This window comes from Giraffa tippelskirchi, chromosome 1, assembly GCF_054371585.1.
Source record: "Giraffa tippelskirchi isolate mGirTip1 chromosome 1, T2T-mGirTip1v1.2.pri, whole genome shotgun sequence".
In the NCBI taxonomy this organism is placed as follows: Eukaryota; Metazoa; Chordata; class Mammalia; order Artiodactyla; family Giraffidae; genus Giraffa; species Giraffa tippelskirchi.
The window spans coordinates 157727863-157743907 of record NC_137275.1 but is presented as its reverse complement, the minus strand read 5'-3'; the positions used below and the strand labels follow the sequence as shown (position 1 = coordinate 157743907).

The following is a 16045-nucleotide window of genomic DNA, read 5'->3' as shown; positions in this document are numbered from 1 at the left end:
TAAGTAGGGAATAAAGATAAAAAAGAAAATAATGAAAACAAATTACTTTCATTGGAACCTAGAAAGATACTGATGATCACAGCAGGCTGTCAACTTGAGACCTGCCCTCATTATTAAAGAGGAAGATTAGCAAGAATCAGAGAAAATCTTTTGACATAATTAGAAGGCTTGTAAGAGAAAGAGATGACTTTCTCACTCTGTGACTTGTGTGTCTAATGCTGAGTCGGTAAACCACCTACCATCATCTTGTGTCAGTGGAAATGCCAGTGTGGCATAACTGCATCATTTTCACTGAAGACAAGCTTGCACGGGGCGGGGAACACTGAGTAGAGGTTCAGTACACACATTGAAAAAAAAAACCGTCATTCCACAAAGTACCAGAAGACATCCCATCTTTCCTGATTCTGTCCAGTCTTACTACTTAAAATAAACCCTCTCTCCCCTTTTCAAACAAACACATTCTGAGAAAGGAAGCTTAATTAGGATTTGGCTAGCTCCTATCCTCATCGTGGGGCCCTGTCTGAGCCTCAGTCCTCCACTTCTACAAAAGAACCTGTATCCCGGTGCCCAACCACAACTGCTTATTTATCATTGTGTGTCACTGATGGTAGGGGTAGGGGTCTGAGACTTATTTCCACCCCTGCTATAAACAATCTTCCTGCTATTAACAAAGTCCAAGTAGGAATGTCAAAAAAATTTTTTGACAAAAGAATGAAGTTGGAGCCCTATCTCACACCATTATAAAAATTAGCTAAAAAGAAAAATTCATAGAGCTAAGTATAAGAGTTAAGACTACTTTTTAGTTAAGACTTCTTGTTTTTCTTAGGAGAAAAAGAAGAATAAATTTTTGCAAAGTTAGATTTGGTAATGGTTTCTTAGATATGACAGGAAACCACAAGTGATGTTGGTAAAGGGAACTCATCAAAATGGAAAGCATCAAGCTTCAAATGATGGAGACAATCAAGAAAGAGAAGATAAACAGCACTAGGAGAAAATATCTGCAAATGATATAACTGATAAGGGACTTGTACATGGTTTATATAAAGATCTCTTCCAACAACAACAACAACAAAAAGCCAATTAAAAAGTGAGCACATTTACAACACTACATATATAAAATATATATAAAATCGTGGGTTCACACTGATAACTCCAATTCTAAATCAACTACAAAGGTTTAGTTGTAACCTTTTTCATTCTAAACTCTTTTCATATTTTCAAAACCATTTTTCCCGCTAGTTGGAAAATGACTTCTGTTAATCTCAAATTACCAACTTATTGCATGCATCACCTTAGTATGTAAGCATTTTACCATCACTCTGCCATGCCATCCCACGCCCCCTCAAAAGATGCCGTCCAGTCTGCTCAGATCCTGACATCTTGCTGTGGACTACCACCAACCAGCTCCCTAACTGGAACCCTCCTTACCCTGCTCAGGTGTCCATACCCTGTGTCCAAACTTCTAACTGTCTGCCTCCCCCTGACATAGACCTCCTATGGTACCTACTGTTCAAATGTCCTGTTTATCACAACTGGGCTCTGACAACATTAGCTCAGTGATTACCAACCCCATCCCCCTACCCACTGTGCACATGACCTCCTCAAACTTCTTTGGCTGCTCACTCCCTACTCTGGGCCAAAGTCACCCCTGCCCTCACCTTCCCACAGATGTTCTATCTTCTGCAGAGACTTCATCACCACTCATTGGCCACTACTATTACCTACACCCTGCACCACAACTTGGCAAAGAATAATAACAATAAAAAAGAACCTATGGCTTGAGCCCTGGATGCCTTCAAGATCCCTAGACGATCATTCACTGAGAGTTCTCTCTTTTCCTCATGGACAAAGGCTCTGTTCACAGCATTCCTCAAGGTAGTGTTCCAGGTGATGGACAAGGCCTCACTGAGTTTGCCAGAGAGAAGCTAGAAGAGTGAGATTCCATTTAAAGGAATAGGAAGTGCCAGTCAAAAGAAGAAACTGCTTCCTTCACAGAGGTAGCTATACTTTTGAAAATGAATCTCTGGATTGGAGATCAGCTGGAGGACAACTCTGGGAGCCATGAGTTGAAGATAGCAGAGTCACATGGGAGAAGCCTGGGTCACTGAGTCACCACTGGAGGAAAGGTTTCCCCATCTAGGAATGCTTTGATTAAATGGGGGTAAATTGGCCCCAAAGAAAATCCATGAGCTGTTAACACATTGCCAAATTTGATACTGAAATCCAAGGCTGTTACTTAATGCCTTTTTGAGGACCTTTAGGGCTCTGACCCTGCCCACATGAAATGACCAAACACAAACCAGAAGCCTCCAGGGGAGAGAGGTCTCTGTGACCTTTCCAGCCAGGGTCAGGCTTCCACCCTGCTGAAGGCAATCATAATTCAAGAAAATGAGCCTCACCCTGGGCTGTGGGCATGAGTCCTCTACTGCAGTGTGCCCCGCATTATGCCTGTCCAGCTCACGGGCAGAGAATACATAACGGCATGGAGCTGCTTTGATCTCAGAAGCTTCCTGCAGAATTGGGTTAAGATTCGAGTGGGCAGAGCTCATGGGTGATCTCCTCTGGCTGCAATCAGTGTTTTCCACTTATCCAAATGCACTGGACAGATAGTATCACTATTTGTGCAGTGAGCAGAGCAAAGTTAGACAGTTCTGGTCATCCCTCTGGTCATCAGTTCTGGTCATCCCTCGTCCACTCACCCTGCACCAGCCCTCAGAAGCTGTTTTCTCATTTTTGAGATAAGGTCCAAGTTTTCATGGGTTTCTGGAGGAGATTCTGATACTGTAAAGATGAAAAAAAGCTAGCCAAAAGATTTTTTGCTCAAGTTAGTCAGTGAGAAGACCAGACTGATTACACAAACCACTGAAGTGCTCAAGTCACCTCCAGTAGAGACCAGTTCTCTGAAGTTACAAACACTGAGTTTGGTAGTACTTATAAATATCTGGACAGGTCCACTCATCATTTGAGAACATTGTAGATCTTCTCCCAAAAGAACAAAAGTGAGCCCCCTAAACTCTCATTCCATGGCTGGATTTTAAGGACAGTCACTTAAGGGCTTCCCTGGTAGCTCAGACGGTAAAGAATCTGCCTGCAATGCAGGAGACCCAGGTCACTTAAAAGTTGCATCAAAATCCCTCAATCTCAAGTGACTGTCCCAGAACATATTAAAGCATTTCAGAAGGACACAGAACAACTTCAAAGGGAAATCATGGATGGTTTGAAAACACTTAAAGAAAGCCTAAAACTTTCTTGGATGGATGGATCCAAGAAAGATGGATGAAAAGAGTGGAAAATAAAAGAACAGGAAACAATGCTTGACAACTTGAAAACACAAATGAAAGAGGCTTTCCATGATAAAGAGAGCCATTAAAATCTCTGAAACTGCACTAAAGACAATAAGTTTGCCTGATTTCTCTAGAGATTACATGGTTGATGGCAACTTGAAATTAGATAAACAGAAAAGCAGAAACTTGAGAACTCTCTGGACTGTCAATCAGAAGTCAGTTTGAAGGAATCCATTGAACCTGACAAATGTTTCCTTAAAAACGTTTGAAGTAGAAGAAATGATGACTATTTAAAAAGTGAAGAAAATTAAATGAACAAATCACTTACAGTTCAAATGAAGGCTCTCCAAAGTAAAGTCTTTGCAGTCTGAAAACAGTTTGAAAGTGAGATCCAAAAACTTCAGCTAAAACTTCAAATAGTGTCTGAACTATGTTAAGAATTAAGAACGTGTGATGCAAATTTGCAGAAAATCAAGGAGAGAATTTCTTGCATATAAATTGAGAAGAAATGTCCCAAAGTGCACAAAAATATTAGTCATATACATCAGAAGGATGATCCCTAGAAGGGATGGCCTTGAGAAAGAGCTGGAAAAAAGCACTTCCTTTTATCAAAGCTGGATTGTCTCCCATGAGAAAAAAAGCTCAAGAAATTTGTTTAGCAGCTGAAGGTACAAGTCCATCCCAAACTCCCTAACTATCCTTCCCTCTCCAACCCTCCCACCAGCAACCATAAGTTCCTTCTCTAAGTCTGTAAGTTTCTTCCTGTTTTGTAAGTTCATTTGTATCATTTCTTTTTAGATTCCACCTATAATGGAACTCTGCTCAATGTTATGTGGGGCCTGGATGGGAGAGAGTCTTGGGGGAGAATGGATATATATGGCTTTGTATGGCTTTGCTGTTTGCCTGAAACTATTACAACATTGTTAATCGGGTATAACTCAATACAAAATAAAAAGTTGAAAAAAAAAAAGAAAGTTGTCTGGCAGTTACTGAGCTAAGAAGATGAAATAATCAAAACAGACAAAATTGGCTGGAGCAGTTTAAATCCAGCTTTTCCTAAGTTGCCCACACTGTTCCACATGCAGCCCTGGACAGAGGTAGAAGAGTATCAGGAGATTCTGAATCATCAGGTCCCCAAGGAAGGTGGAGGGTTAAGCTCTGAGGACTCAGGCATTAGCATCATCGTAGGTTCAAGTTTACACCGCCAGCTCCTAAACATCCACAGAAGGATATCTGACCATTTTCCCTCTTTAAAAATAAATAAACCTCTTTTCAGCTTAACTGCTTTTACTTAATTGATGCTACATTTGCTCAAATTGAAGTTTGACAGAATTATAATTCCTAAGATAGTGTTTTGCAAATCTAGATGATTTTAATACAATTCTTATGGACAAGAGAACATTAGACTTTCTAGAATTAGATCCATATAAGAATTGTACTTAGATTGAACCAAATGTTCCACTATTATTTAATCCATACTTGAGTTTTTATATGATCAGGGAGAGATATTTAAATCAATAAAGATCATTTATATATGCTATGAACTGTCAGAACAAATTTGTAAAAAAAACCCAAAACATTCAGTAAGTTTAGATTTAAAAATAATGTAAAACAAGAACCCCACCAAAAACAAAAACCCCAAACAAAACTGAACAAAACATCACCTCCAACTAAACCTATTAGATTTTCCATTAGTTTAGCAACAATTTCATAGGTTAATTTAGGGCAGATAATACTTTATTCATGATATTTTGCTTCTTAAATGTCTCTGAATTTTATAGTCAAAAAGCTTGTCCTTAAAAAAACCAAAAAAAACCCTTATCCTTCTCACCCTGAACAGTTCCTGTGTCTTTTTAAACTCACCTCTCTTTTGCTACCATTATTAGGAGGTATCAGGTCCTTACATCACCTGCTCAACTCACCTAGTAATCAATCGGCCTTCCTCTCTCTCAGTTGTCACTCAGTCATGTCTGACTCTTTGCGACCCCATGGACTGCAGCATGCCAGGCTTCCCTGTCCATCACCAGCTCCTGGAGCTTGCTCAAACTTATGTCCGTAGAGTCCACGATGCCATCCAACCATCTCCTCCTCTGCTGTCCCCTTCTCCTCCTGCCTTCAATCTTTCTAAGCATCAAGGTCTTTTCCAATGAGTCAGTTCTTCACATCAGGTGGCCAAAGTATTGGAGTTTCACCTTCAGCATCAGTCCTTTCAACGAATATTTCAGACTGATTTCCTTTAGGACTGACTGGTTTGATCTCCTTGCAGTCCAAAGGACTCTCAAGAGTCTTTTCCAACACCACACTTCAAAAGCATGAATTCTTCAGCACTCAGCTTTCTTTTGAGTCCAACTCTCACATCCACACATGACTACTAGAAAAACCATAGGTTTGACTATATGGACCTTTGTCGGCAAAGTAATGTCTCTGCTTTTAATGTGCTGTCTAGGTTGGTCATAGCTTTTCTTCCAAGGAGCAAGTGTCTTTTAATTTCATGGCTGCAGTCACCATCTGCAGTGATTCTGGAGCCCAAGAAAATAAAGTCTGTCCTTGTTTCCCCATCTATTTGCCGTGAAGTGATGGGAACAGATGCCATGATCTTAGTTTTTTTTAATGTTAAGTTTTAAGCTAAGTTTTTCACTCTCCTCTTTCACTTTCATCAAGAGGCTCTCTAGTTCTTCTCTTTCTGCCAAAAGGGTGGTGTTATCTATGTATCTGAGGTTATTGATATTTCTTGCAGCAATCTTGATTCCAGCTTGTCCTTCATCCAGTCCGGCATTTTGCATGATGTACTCTGCATGTAAGTTAAATAAGCAGGATGACAATATACAGCCTTGACGTATTCCTTTCCCAATTTGGAACCAGTCTGTTGTTCCAATTCTAACCGTTGCTTCTCGACCCGCACAGATTTCTCAGGAGGCAGGTAGGGTAGTCTGGTATTTCCCTGGGAATACCTGGTAATCCCAGGTAAGGTGGTCTGGAATTCCCAGTTTCCATCTTGAATTCCCCAGTTTCTTTAAGAATTTTCCAGTTTGTTTTGATCCACAAAGTCTTTGGCATAGTCAATAAAGCAGATGTTTTTTCTGGAACTCTCTTGCTTTTTCGATGATCCAATGGATGTTGGCAATTTGCTCTGGTTCCTCTGCCTTTTCTAAACTCAGCTTGAACATCTGGAAGTTCACGTCCACGTACTATTGGAGCCTGGCTTGCAGAATTTTTAGCATTGCTTTGCTGGCGTGTGAGATGAGTGCAATTGTGTGGTAGTTTGAACATTCTTGGACATTGCCTTTCTTGGGGATTGGAATGAAAACTGAACTTTTCCAGTCCTGTGGCCACTGCTGAGTTTTCCAAATTTATTAACATTGACTATGTGGCAGGCATTATCTCACCTAATTCTCATAGCAATCATGAATGGTAATTTAATTATCTTCACCCACATCACTTTTGCTTTCAAAGCTTCCTTAGCTTCCTAATTACTTTCAGCATATTTTTCAGCCTTCTTTCATCCAACATGTTAATTTTTATTCCTTCTTCATTAATCCTCTTAACCCATATTATTCTATTCAAACCCAAAGTTCTGTTCCATGTTCCTTGCGCTTTTCCTTTTTAAAAATTGAGGTACAGTTGACATATAACCACATTAAGTTAACATTCACTACACAGTTACGATTTTTTCTTGTTGTGGTGAGAATGTTTCAGATCTACTCTTTTAGCCACTTTCAAATATACAGTAGTGTTGTTAACTTCCTTGTGATTTTCTGTGACTTGAGTCTCTGCAGGCTGAATTCTAAACATACTCTTTTATCTCAATTCAACCACCCGGTGTATAAAACCTCTGGCAGCTCCCTACTTAACTCTTAGTTCTTTATTCCTCTGACATTTACTTTTAACTTGTTATATTCTTTTGATTTTCGTGTTGAGGGCAGGGATGGAAACTTATCTATGTTGTTACTACAGCCTCTTTTGTATTATTTGGTTCTCAATAAACGTGTAGAATGAGTTTATACAACTCTTCAAATTTGATTTTATGTTGAAAATTACGCCTTGAATTTATGTTGATAACTATATATATTAAGAATGATATTAAAGGGACTTCCCTAGTGGTCCAATAGTTAAGACTCCATGCTCCCAATGCAGGGGGCCTGGGTTTAATCCCTGGTCAGGGGACTAGATCCTGCATGCTGCAACTAAGAGCCTGCACACTGCAATGAAGACTTAACACTGCCCCCGTCAAAACAATGATATTAAAGATTATATACGTAAGAACACACATAGTTTCGGCTCCCTAGCAATTCATATATTATTTTTAACTATAGTTTTTTTCTATAGATTTAATTATAGATTTTCAGAGTCTGTCTCCAAGTTAAACTATAAGAACCTGAACCATACCATCCCCTTCAGCTTTCTTGTTAGTAAACAACCAACCATCAAGCACCATGGTATATATAAATGCTTTCTGACAAAATGAGGAAAAATACCTGGGGCAGATGACAGCCTAATAGCAACAATGAGGCTTCAGGTTCAAGTGATGGCAAAACAACTTCTGGAATGAAGGTAAGTTGTGTATCATTTCTGTATTATAGTACAGTATAATTTTTAATAACTAAACTCATATTTTTTTAGATCACTTTCAGATCCTGCCTTCTCAAGCTTTTAATATTAAATATTTCTTAATTCATTCTAAGTCATTGATAAACTAGATCGTAAACATTTTCATTTATCTTAGCGTATATTATAGCCATCACTGCTTTGATCATAAAACTATTGATGTCAATTACGTATTAAATACACCAATAAAATTAGAGCCCTGGAATGAAAAGAGATCTAAACAGGCACTTAGTATTTTATATATATACAAAATCACAAAGGAAAATTTTTTGGTAGGAAAAGTCATAAGGAATGAGAGAAAAGAGCTAATACATGAGAAAGAGGAATGTTATTTCAGCATGTTTTAACTTAGCATTTAAAATGATACTGAATATTGACATCCAATTGGCCTATTAATTCTATACTAAAAGTGGAAACATACTCTTCTAGGATCATGAAGTCTTGCAGGTAGCATTGTGGCGATTTTTCTTCCTTTACATGGAGACTTTAATGGTTGACCTTTAAAGAATACTGAATGATAATACTGAACACAAAGAACTGGGGAATTTGACTTTGTACTCTTTGGCCAAGATCCCAGAAATCCACATGACTTACCAAACTGGAGGCAGAGGAAAAAGCATTTGACTTTTTGATTATATAAATCCATTAATTTAGTCACATTTCTAGTAAAAATGGGGTATTACTTTTTAAAAAGTAAACTAGACCTTAAATAATATAAGCTAACTAGATTCCTCATTCATTCAACAAGCGCATATTGAATACCTACCGTGTGCCAATTGCTGGGGTGACAATAATGAAGATGACTAACAAGGTCTAAGGAAGACAGGCCTTAAATAATTGCATACAAATAATTTTATTACAGCTTTGAAGGAGTTCCATGTACTTCTCACACTATGACCTCAAACTGAGTGACTGCAATAACATGTGGCACCCCACTCCAGTACTCTTGCCTGGAAAATCCCATGGACGGAGGAGCCTGGTAGGCTGCAGTCCATGGGGTCGCTAAGAGTCGGACATGACTGAGCGGCTTCACTTTCACTTTTCACTTTCATGCATTGGAGAAGGAAATGGCAACCCACTCCAGTGTTCTTGCCTGGAGAATCCCAGGGACGGCGGAGCCTGGTGGGCTGCCGTTTATGGGGTTGCACAGAGTCGGACACGACTGAAGCGACTTAGCAGCAATAACATGACGCTGGCTGGCATAAAGAGAGAGAGTTATGTAATACATAATGAGAGCATATATGATGAAACATTAAGTCAAAGAGAACATCTGGGAAGACTGTGAAGTCTTAAACTTTCTAGGAACTAAAAGAAAACTACAGTACAGAAAGCAAGGAGGAGGGTCAATTAAAATGAAGCTGGAGAGTGAAGCAGGCACAGACTGAAGATCCCTATGCAGGGAGGAGGGACGTTAAGGTTCACCATACCATACACAGCTTTGAAAGTCATATTAGGATTTTGATTTAGGAATTAGAAAAGAATCAGTGGTTAATAAGTGAGAGCCTTCACTGGGAATAAAGTGAGTCATAAGTAATTAAGTAAATTAGTTTCTGGAAGTGATCTAGAGAATTCTTCTCAGACAAAAGATGAACTGTTGTAGATTTAAAAAGTTGAAGAGGTAAATAAACCCATTTATTGCACACCTGTATGTATCAATACAATACAATGCAATGTATTCAAACATTACCCACTTCTCTCTGAAATCCAACCACTGTTTCTAAACTGACAAGGAAATGGGGAAGGTGGCTAGAGTACAACACAGACATGATTAGCAAAGTTACTGCCTTAGAGTATAAATATAGGCTTTTGAGAGACTTTAACAACTTTCCAGGAATATTCTCACTGCCCTCTTCATTTTGATAACTAATAAATTTCAATGTAGTTTCAAAAGAAGTCTTTAGGTCTACTCTTCCCTACCATCTTCAACCCTGGACTATTAACTCCATGTGATGAGGTTCAGTATCACTACAAATGGAATGTGGATGAGTATACAATCATTATCCCAAATAAGATAATGGATACAAACATTAAGCAAGTACAAAATCTACCTTTTATTTAAGATGAGGCAAATTTGAAATACCATAATGTTAAACCCCAAGAGTAAGCTGACCCATAAACATTGCTTTACCATGAAATTTAAGTAACTGCTCTGTACTGAAAAATACGCAAAAAAGGAGTACTCATAAATAATTTAAAAAGGTGCTCACATTCGTCCTTCTAAACTAAAAAAAAAAACAATGCATGTTTTTAAATATCATTTTGGAAAATCATTATGAACCAACCCCTCAATGTAAAAATAAACGTATTGGGGGAAATTAGATGAAGGGTACCTGAAACTTCTCGTACTATCATTGCAACTTCTTCTGAATCTAAAATTACTTAAAAACAAAAGTTGAAAAAACATATTTGGCTTAAGATTACTTACTTTGATCAATGTAGAACTTGGTGATGGATTAAGAAAAAAGTTAAAACAATGAAATCCAGCATGAAATTTTAAAGCAGAAGTCATGTAAAGCTATGCAAAAAGGATTTAAAGCTTTAGGTTCAAATACTGAATATACCATCCACTTGGAGAAAGAAATGGCAACCCACTCAGTGTTTTTGCCTGGAGAATTCCATGGACAGAGGAGCCTGGGGGTCTTAAGTCTATGGGGTCACAAAGAGTCAGACACGACTGAAGTGACTTAGCACAGCACATATCATCCATTAGCTGAGTGACCTAGGACACACCATTTAAGCTTTCAAGATTACTGTGAAAGTCAAACGAGATATGTGGAAACAAAGTTTGTAAATTGTAAAGTCTTGTAAAAATGCTGTTAGTGATTCAAACTTCCTAGCTTAAAATTCCTTTTCGTATAGATCTGTCCTCATTTTATATCATGCTATTTTTCAACAGAACAAGAACGCACTTCAAAAATGGTATTCAAACAAGGAAATACAGCAACTCAGTTTATTACATGCAGATTCTTCTGCATTGATGCTAACAGTTCACTGGTCCAAAATTACTAAAATACTTAAAAAACTATACATTATGTAAACAAAACATAAATAAGACAGCATAGTTCTTTGTACATATAGTTTAGTACAGGTTGTTAAGGATTTAGGGATATGTACAATTTTACACAATGGACTGCATTTTCACAATGCATAAATATATATATATATATATATATATTTTTTTTTTACAGAAACAAAAATATTATTCCACTAAAGACACAGAATATCCTATCGGAGATACACGCTGCAACAGTCCAAATCTAAGAAGAAACATGTCAATGCAAGTGTGCAAAACCCTAGCTTATTCCAAACTAGCCAAATTTGACTGTTCAATTTATGTCATACAGACAGGTAAATCCTGTCTATTTTAAACAACTAACCTTTGAAAACATACTCATACTAATGAGTGAAATGGAACAGATTTTTCCCTCCCCAAGAAAAACAAAGCCTGTTGCAAGCTGATGAAAAGATACATTAACACACACACAAACTATGTATAGTATGTTTTCAACAGTATAATAAACAGTTAAAATTTTTATGGGAGTCAAACAATGCCCCATTATTTAAAAACTGGCTCGTTTAGTCTAAATTCAAGATGCAGCTGTGTCAGGCTTCTCTAAGCCAGATGACTGAAAAGCAGGGAAGACAGAGGCAGGATTTCGACTGGCAGATACAATTTGAGAGAGTGATGGAGAGACTGAAGAAACCTTCGATGCTGGGGTATTTATGGTATTCAAAATGGCTCCTTCTGGGCTGACCAGTAATTTTTTGACTGATGTGTCCAAATGAAATACTGAAGAGTTACTTGGCAGTGGAGGATTACTAGAACAAATAGCAGAAACCAAAGATGTCTTAGCCAGAAGAGTTGCTGGAGGAGACTTAATTACTGAAGTCAGTGACACTGTTGGTACAGGAGGTGGAACAGAAACTTTAGCAGTTGGGTTTATGATTTGTGGTGCTGCAGGTACTGTGGATAGAGAACTTGCATTCCCAATAGAGTTTACAATTTTTGTAGAGCTTTTTAGACAATGTTTTACAGGTTGCCCACTTGAAGAATTATTTGATGCTAGTGTGATCTTCTGGGCCAGGTTATCTACTGGTGTAGGCTGAGGGCCTTGTCCACTATTAAGAACTAAGGGAGGTCCACATTTTGGATTAGTAGATATAAGAAGAACATGGCTGCCAACTCCAAGACCTTGTGGTGGAACAATAAACCGGGCTCCATTAATCATGATCTGAGTACCAGGTGCCAAAGGTGTACTGGTATTGATGACTATTTTTTGCTGAATACAAGGTTCACTGAACTGACTCCCTATTACACTAGTTACATTTGATGGTGCTGTAGCAGTGTGAATGGCAGTGACACCTGGAGTAGAACTGTAACTAGGGGTTGATTTTAAGAAAGCAGGGGACATTTGCTGGTTTGGCAGAGAAGCAAAATTGGAAACATTAATTATTTTACCTGGATTTGGTGAAAGGGATGGCAATTCAGTTTGAGGTTTATTTGTGTTTATATTTGTTGGCACTGTAGTTAAAACCCCCGGTGACTGAAACTGGGCCGAAGTCCGAGATTGTCTTTTAGAAAGAGATACAGATCGTGTCGCTCCTGGTACTGTTGCTGCTTGTGGAACTGTGTTGATTATTTTAGGGGACACAGTCACAGGTGTAGGCAAGGCAACAGTAACAGGGATTTGCAAAGCTGATGTTAAACATTTCGGAGACACTGTTGGTTGTGTAGTTGAAATCAGAACAGATGATGCAAGATGTCCTGTTTTCACAGTTGATATAGCCACAGTGTTTCCGAGATGTGACGTGCAAAGTCTGTTTGACAAACTAGGCATAGTTCTTGAAGAGGTATCATTTCCACTGACTAAAACAGGAGGTCGTGTCCCAACTGAGGCAGAGGTTGAGGTCACTGAAACAGAACCCAAAGATACATTTGCTCCTGTTCCTGAAAACATGTTTACTGTTCTTGAAGCAGAAACCACTGATTCATTAACAGGAGTAATATTTTGACTCATAAAATTTGAGCTTACTGGAATTGAACTGCCACTTGTTGACAATGGTAAAACATAGCCCTTGCTACTTTTTTCTTCTCCTTTTGAGGTTACATTTTGCAGTATGTTAATTGATGGTAGAGCTGGCACACTGCCTGAAGTATTAACAATTGCTTGGCCTATGTTTAGCCCAATTTTCACATCTTTTATCTGAGACACAGTTGGCGATGAATTTATTTTTATTGGTGTTCCCACTGTAGATGGAATTAGTACTATCTGGGGCTGCTCTGGAGACTTAACATATTTTTTACTCAATGGAGAAGGAAGAGCTTGTTTTAATGGTTCTGCTAAAATAGTTGGTGTTGAAGTGCCACTGGGAATTGCAGCATTTATAAAAACTAATTTCTGGGCAGAAACACCTGGAGATGTTGGTGCAGGTGCCACATTAATCGAAGGTCCACTGCCAGAAGAAAGAACAGATGGAGCTGACACCAGCATAAGTTTCTGCACTGGAGTCCCACTGATTGTATCTCCATTTGCTGCTGCTGTTGCTTCTGATCTTGTAACAGGGTAACTTTTTGTGACATAATCTAGTTGTTGATGTTTAGCTGGTGTACGAATAACACTTGAACTGGTTTGTCCAAAATTTCCTGTTGATATGCTAATTACACTTACCGAACTATTTGCTGTTGATGATAATAGAGTGCTAGAAGAAACAGAGGACTTTAAGGGAGAGGAGGGCATGGGTGAAGTTTTATCTATCATATGGCCCAAATTACCACTGCAGGAAGGTTGGCTTAATGTAAATCTAAGATTTTTCCCTGTGGATGGATTAAAGCCAGCTGGAATGCAAACAGAAGTAGGTGTTTGGCCAAAAGATGGGAGACTAGATGTAGCAGTTGTTCCAGCTCCTGACGAAAAAGTAGATGATGATGAAGCTGTTGATTTTGGTACCAGAAATGCCTGAAGCTGAGGAGCAATAGTAAAAACTGAACTTGAAGATAAACTGTTGGGTGAATTCTGATCTGGATTGGTCTGTACTTTTACAACTCCAGTGTTTCCACCTCGTGTCCTAACAAGAATTGACTGTGAATCTCTTATACACACAGTTTTCAGTTCTTGCTTTGCTTCACAAGAATCAGCAGTTTGTCGTGCGAAACAGTTGAGGGAAGTACCAGGATTTGTAGATCCATTTAGTGTTGTTGCTGATAACTGAGGCTGAACTGTTGAGGAAATGGTGGGTGAAGCAATGGGCTGCGGGAATGCGGCGGCTGCAACTGCATTCTTGACTTTTCCTGCCTCACTCTGGCTAGTCTTAACTGGTGTTGCTAACAAATTACTTATGGAGGTTACAGGTGTCAAAGACTGTGGTCTAGCACTACTCACATTTGACAAAGGGGTAACTGTCTTGTTGAAAGCTGTATTAGGTAGTTGGGTAGAAACAGTTCCTGTTGGGTTGACAAGAACTGAGGGTAAAGAAGAGTTTACATTTGCTGTCTGTGGGAAAGATGAACCATGTTGTTCTGTACCTTTTTGTTGAAGTGGTGGTACTTCTTTTGCAACTGCTTTCCCTTCCTTGTGCTGAATTACAAAATTTTTAGGCAGAATGAGAACCTGTTGCATAATTTTTTCTCCTGATTTAGGATCTAGCATAGGTTGCATCTGAATCTTTACAGAGCTGTTATGAAGATCTACGGGCAACCACTGACCACAGGGCATTTTGTATACCATCTGTAAAGGACCTTTTGTACTGGTGTGGCAGGTCAATGCTGGCTTTATGGGGTTTGCTTCTGGAGGAGATATAACTGGCTTTTCCACAGCAGGGGCACTTCTACCTGTGGAAGGGGGCAGTTGATTTGTTAAGGTCACTTTGTTCCCAATATTCTTTGCAAGCAAGGCCTGAATAGGTTTGGTCCCTTTCTGGAGAGTAGACACTGGTGTTGAATCCAATGAGGCAAATGACTCTGGAAACAATGGCTCTGTATTCTTTGATTCATTCAAACAGTCCATCTGCACATCACCTTCTACATTCTCTTCTACCACTGTCTCATTTGTGCTTAACTTTGCTTTCTTCCTTGGGGAAAGCTCTTTTGTGCTATTATCCAGGTAACTAATTTGCTTGGACTGTCGTTTAAGTGTTTTCGGCAGTGACTTCAGTACATCTTTAGAAGGCAATTCCTTTTTCAACAGCTTATTTCTGGCCATAGGAAAATCTATTTCTGACAATTTCATATCATCTGAAAATGATAAAAACAAGCATTTTGTTTATATAAAACAACAACTGAATAGCAACGATAAGATCAATTATAAAAAAGAAAGTCAATCTTTGAACCAGCGATTTATTAAAAAAACTGTAGTGGGATTCAAAAGTCTCAGTACCACTGATGGAAATTAAGGTAAGGAGACCTTTGACATGGTAATCCTGATATTGTAACCATTCCCAAGAACAACATATTATTAATGAGAAAATTATTTTTGGTCAGATTCTGCTGCCAATACAAGTGTAAAAGGAAACTTTACAACTGGAGATACGCAAGCCATCAATTAGGGCTCAGAATTCAGAGTGGACTAGTACGCTACTAGTCTACTTTTCTCCTTCTAGACAGAGAAATCTTCATATCAAAGAGAGATGTTTCTCCCTACTTTCTTTTTTTTAGAGAGAGACTCTAAAGAATAAAAAACATCCAGTTTTTTTCTGCTGTTCAATTATTCCTACAGTAAAAAATATACGTTCATATCTGGTCAAACTGGGCTGATGAGAAGTTACTCCTTTTCAATTCACCAAAGACATAAAATGTAATAGGTTAATATATTTCTAAGCACAAATTTTCATACCTATTAGATAACTAAGCAAAGTTATTTAACTGGATTTACAGAATAATATAATCTGACAAATTGAAATGAATGAAAGATAATCTTATCCAGCCTCCTTATAAGAATGAGGTGTCCACTCTAGTCTCATTAGGTAATCAACATTAAAAAAAAACAAAAAACACATCATAATTATTAGGGACTTGCCAAGTTCCATTTAAGCAAACACCAGATATTCTGTTTCAAAAATAATAACAATAAAAAGAAAAGGGTACACCTATTTCAAAGGGATTGTATATTAATGATGTGTGGTCTGTACTGAGCAATAACATGCCTATAGTTTGGAGTCAG

At 38.4% G+C, this 16045-nt stretch overlaps 1 protein-coding gene across 3 annotated transcripts in view; it reads right to left on the bottom strand.

Annotated features, from left to right (window-relative positions):
* Positions 1 to 11383: 11383 nt before the first annotated feature.
* BRD10 (bromodomain containing 10) overlaps positions 11384 to 16045 on the bottom strand; it is a 102700-nt gene continuing 98038 nt past the window's right edge. For all 3 annotated transcript variants that reach the window (XM_081500773.1, XM_081500781.1, XM_081500790.1), the window contains one exon: positions 11384 to 15120. In XM_081500773.1, coding sequence (XP_081356899.1) covers positions 11477 to 15120 — 3644 coding nt within the window. In that variant the 3' untranslated portion in view covers positions 11384 to 11476. The remainder of the gene's footprint in view (positions 15121 to 16045) is intronic.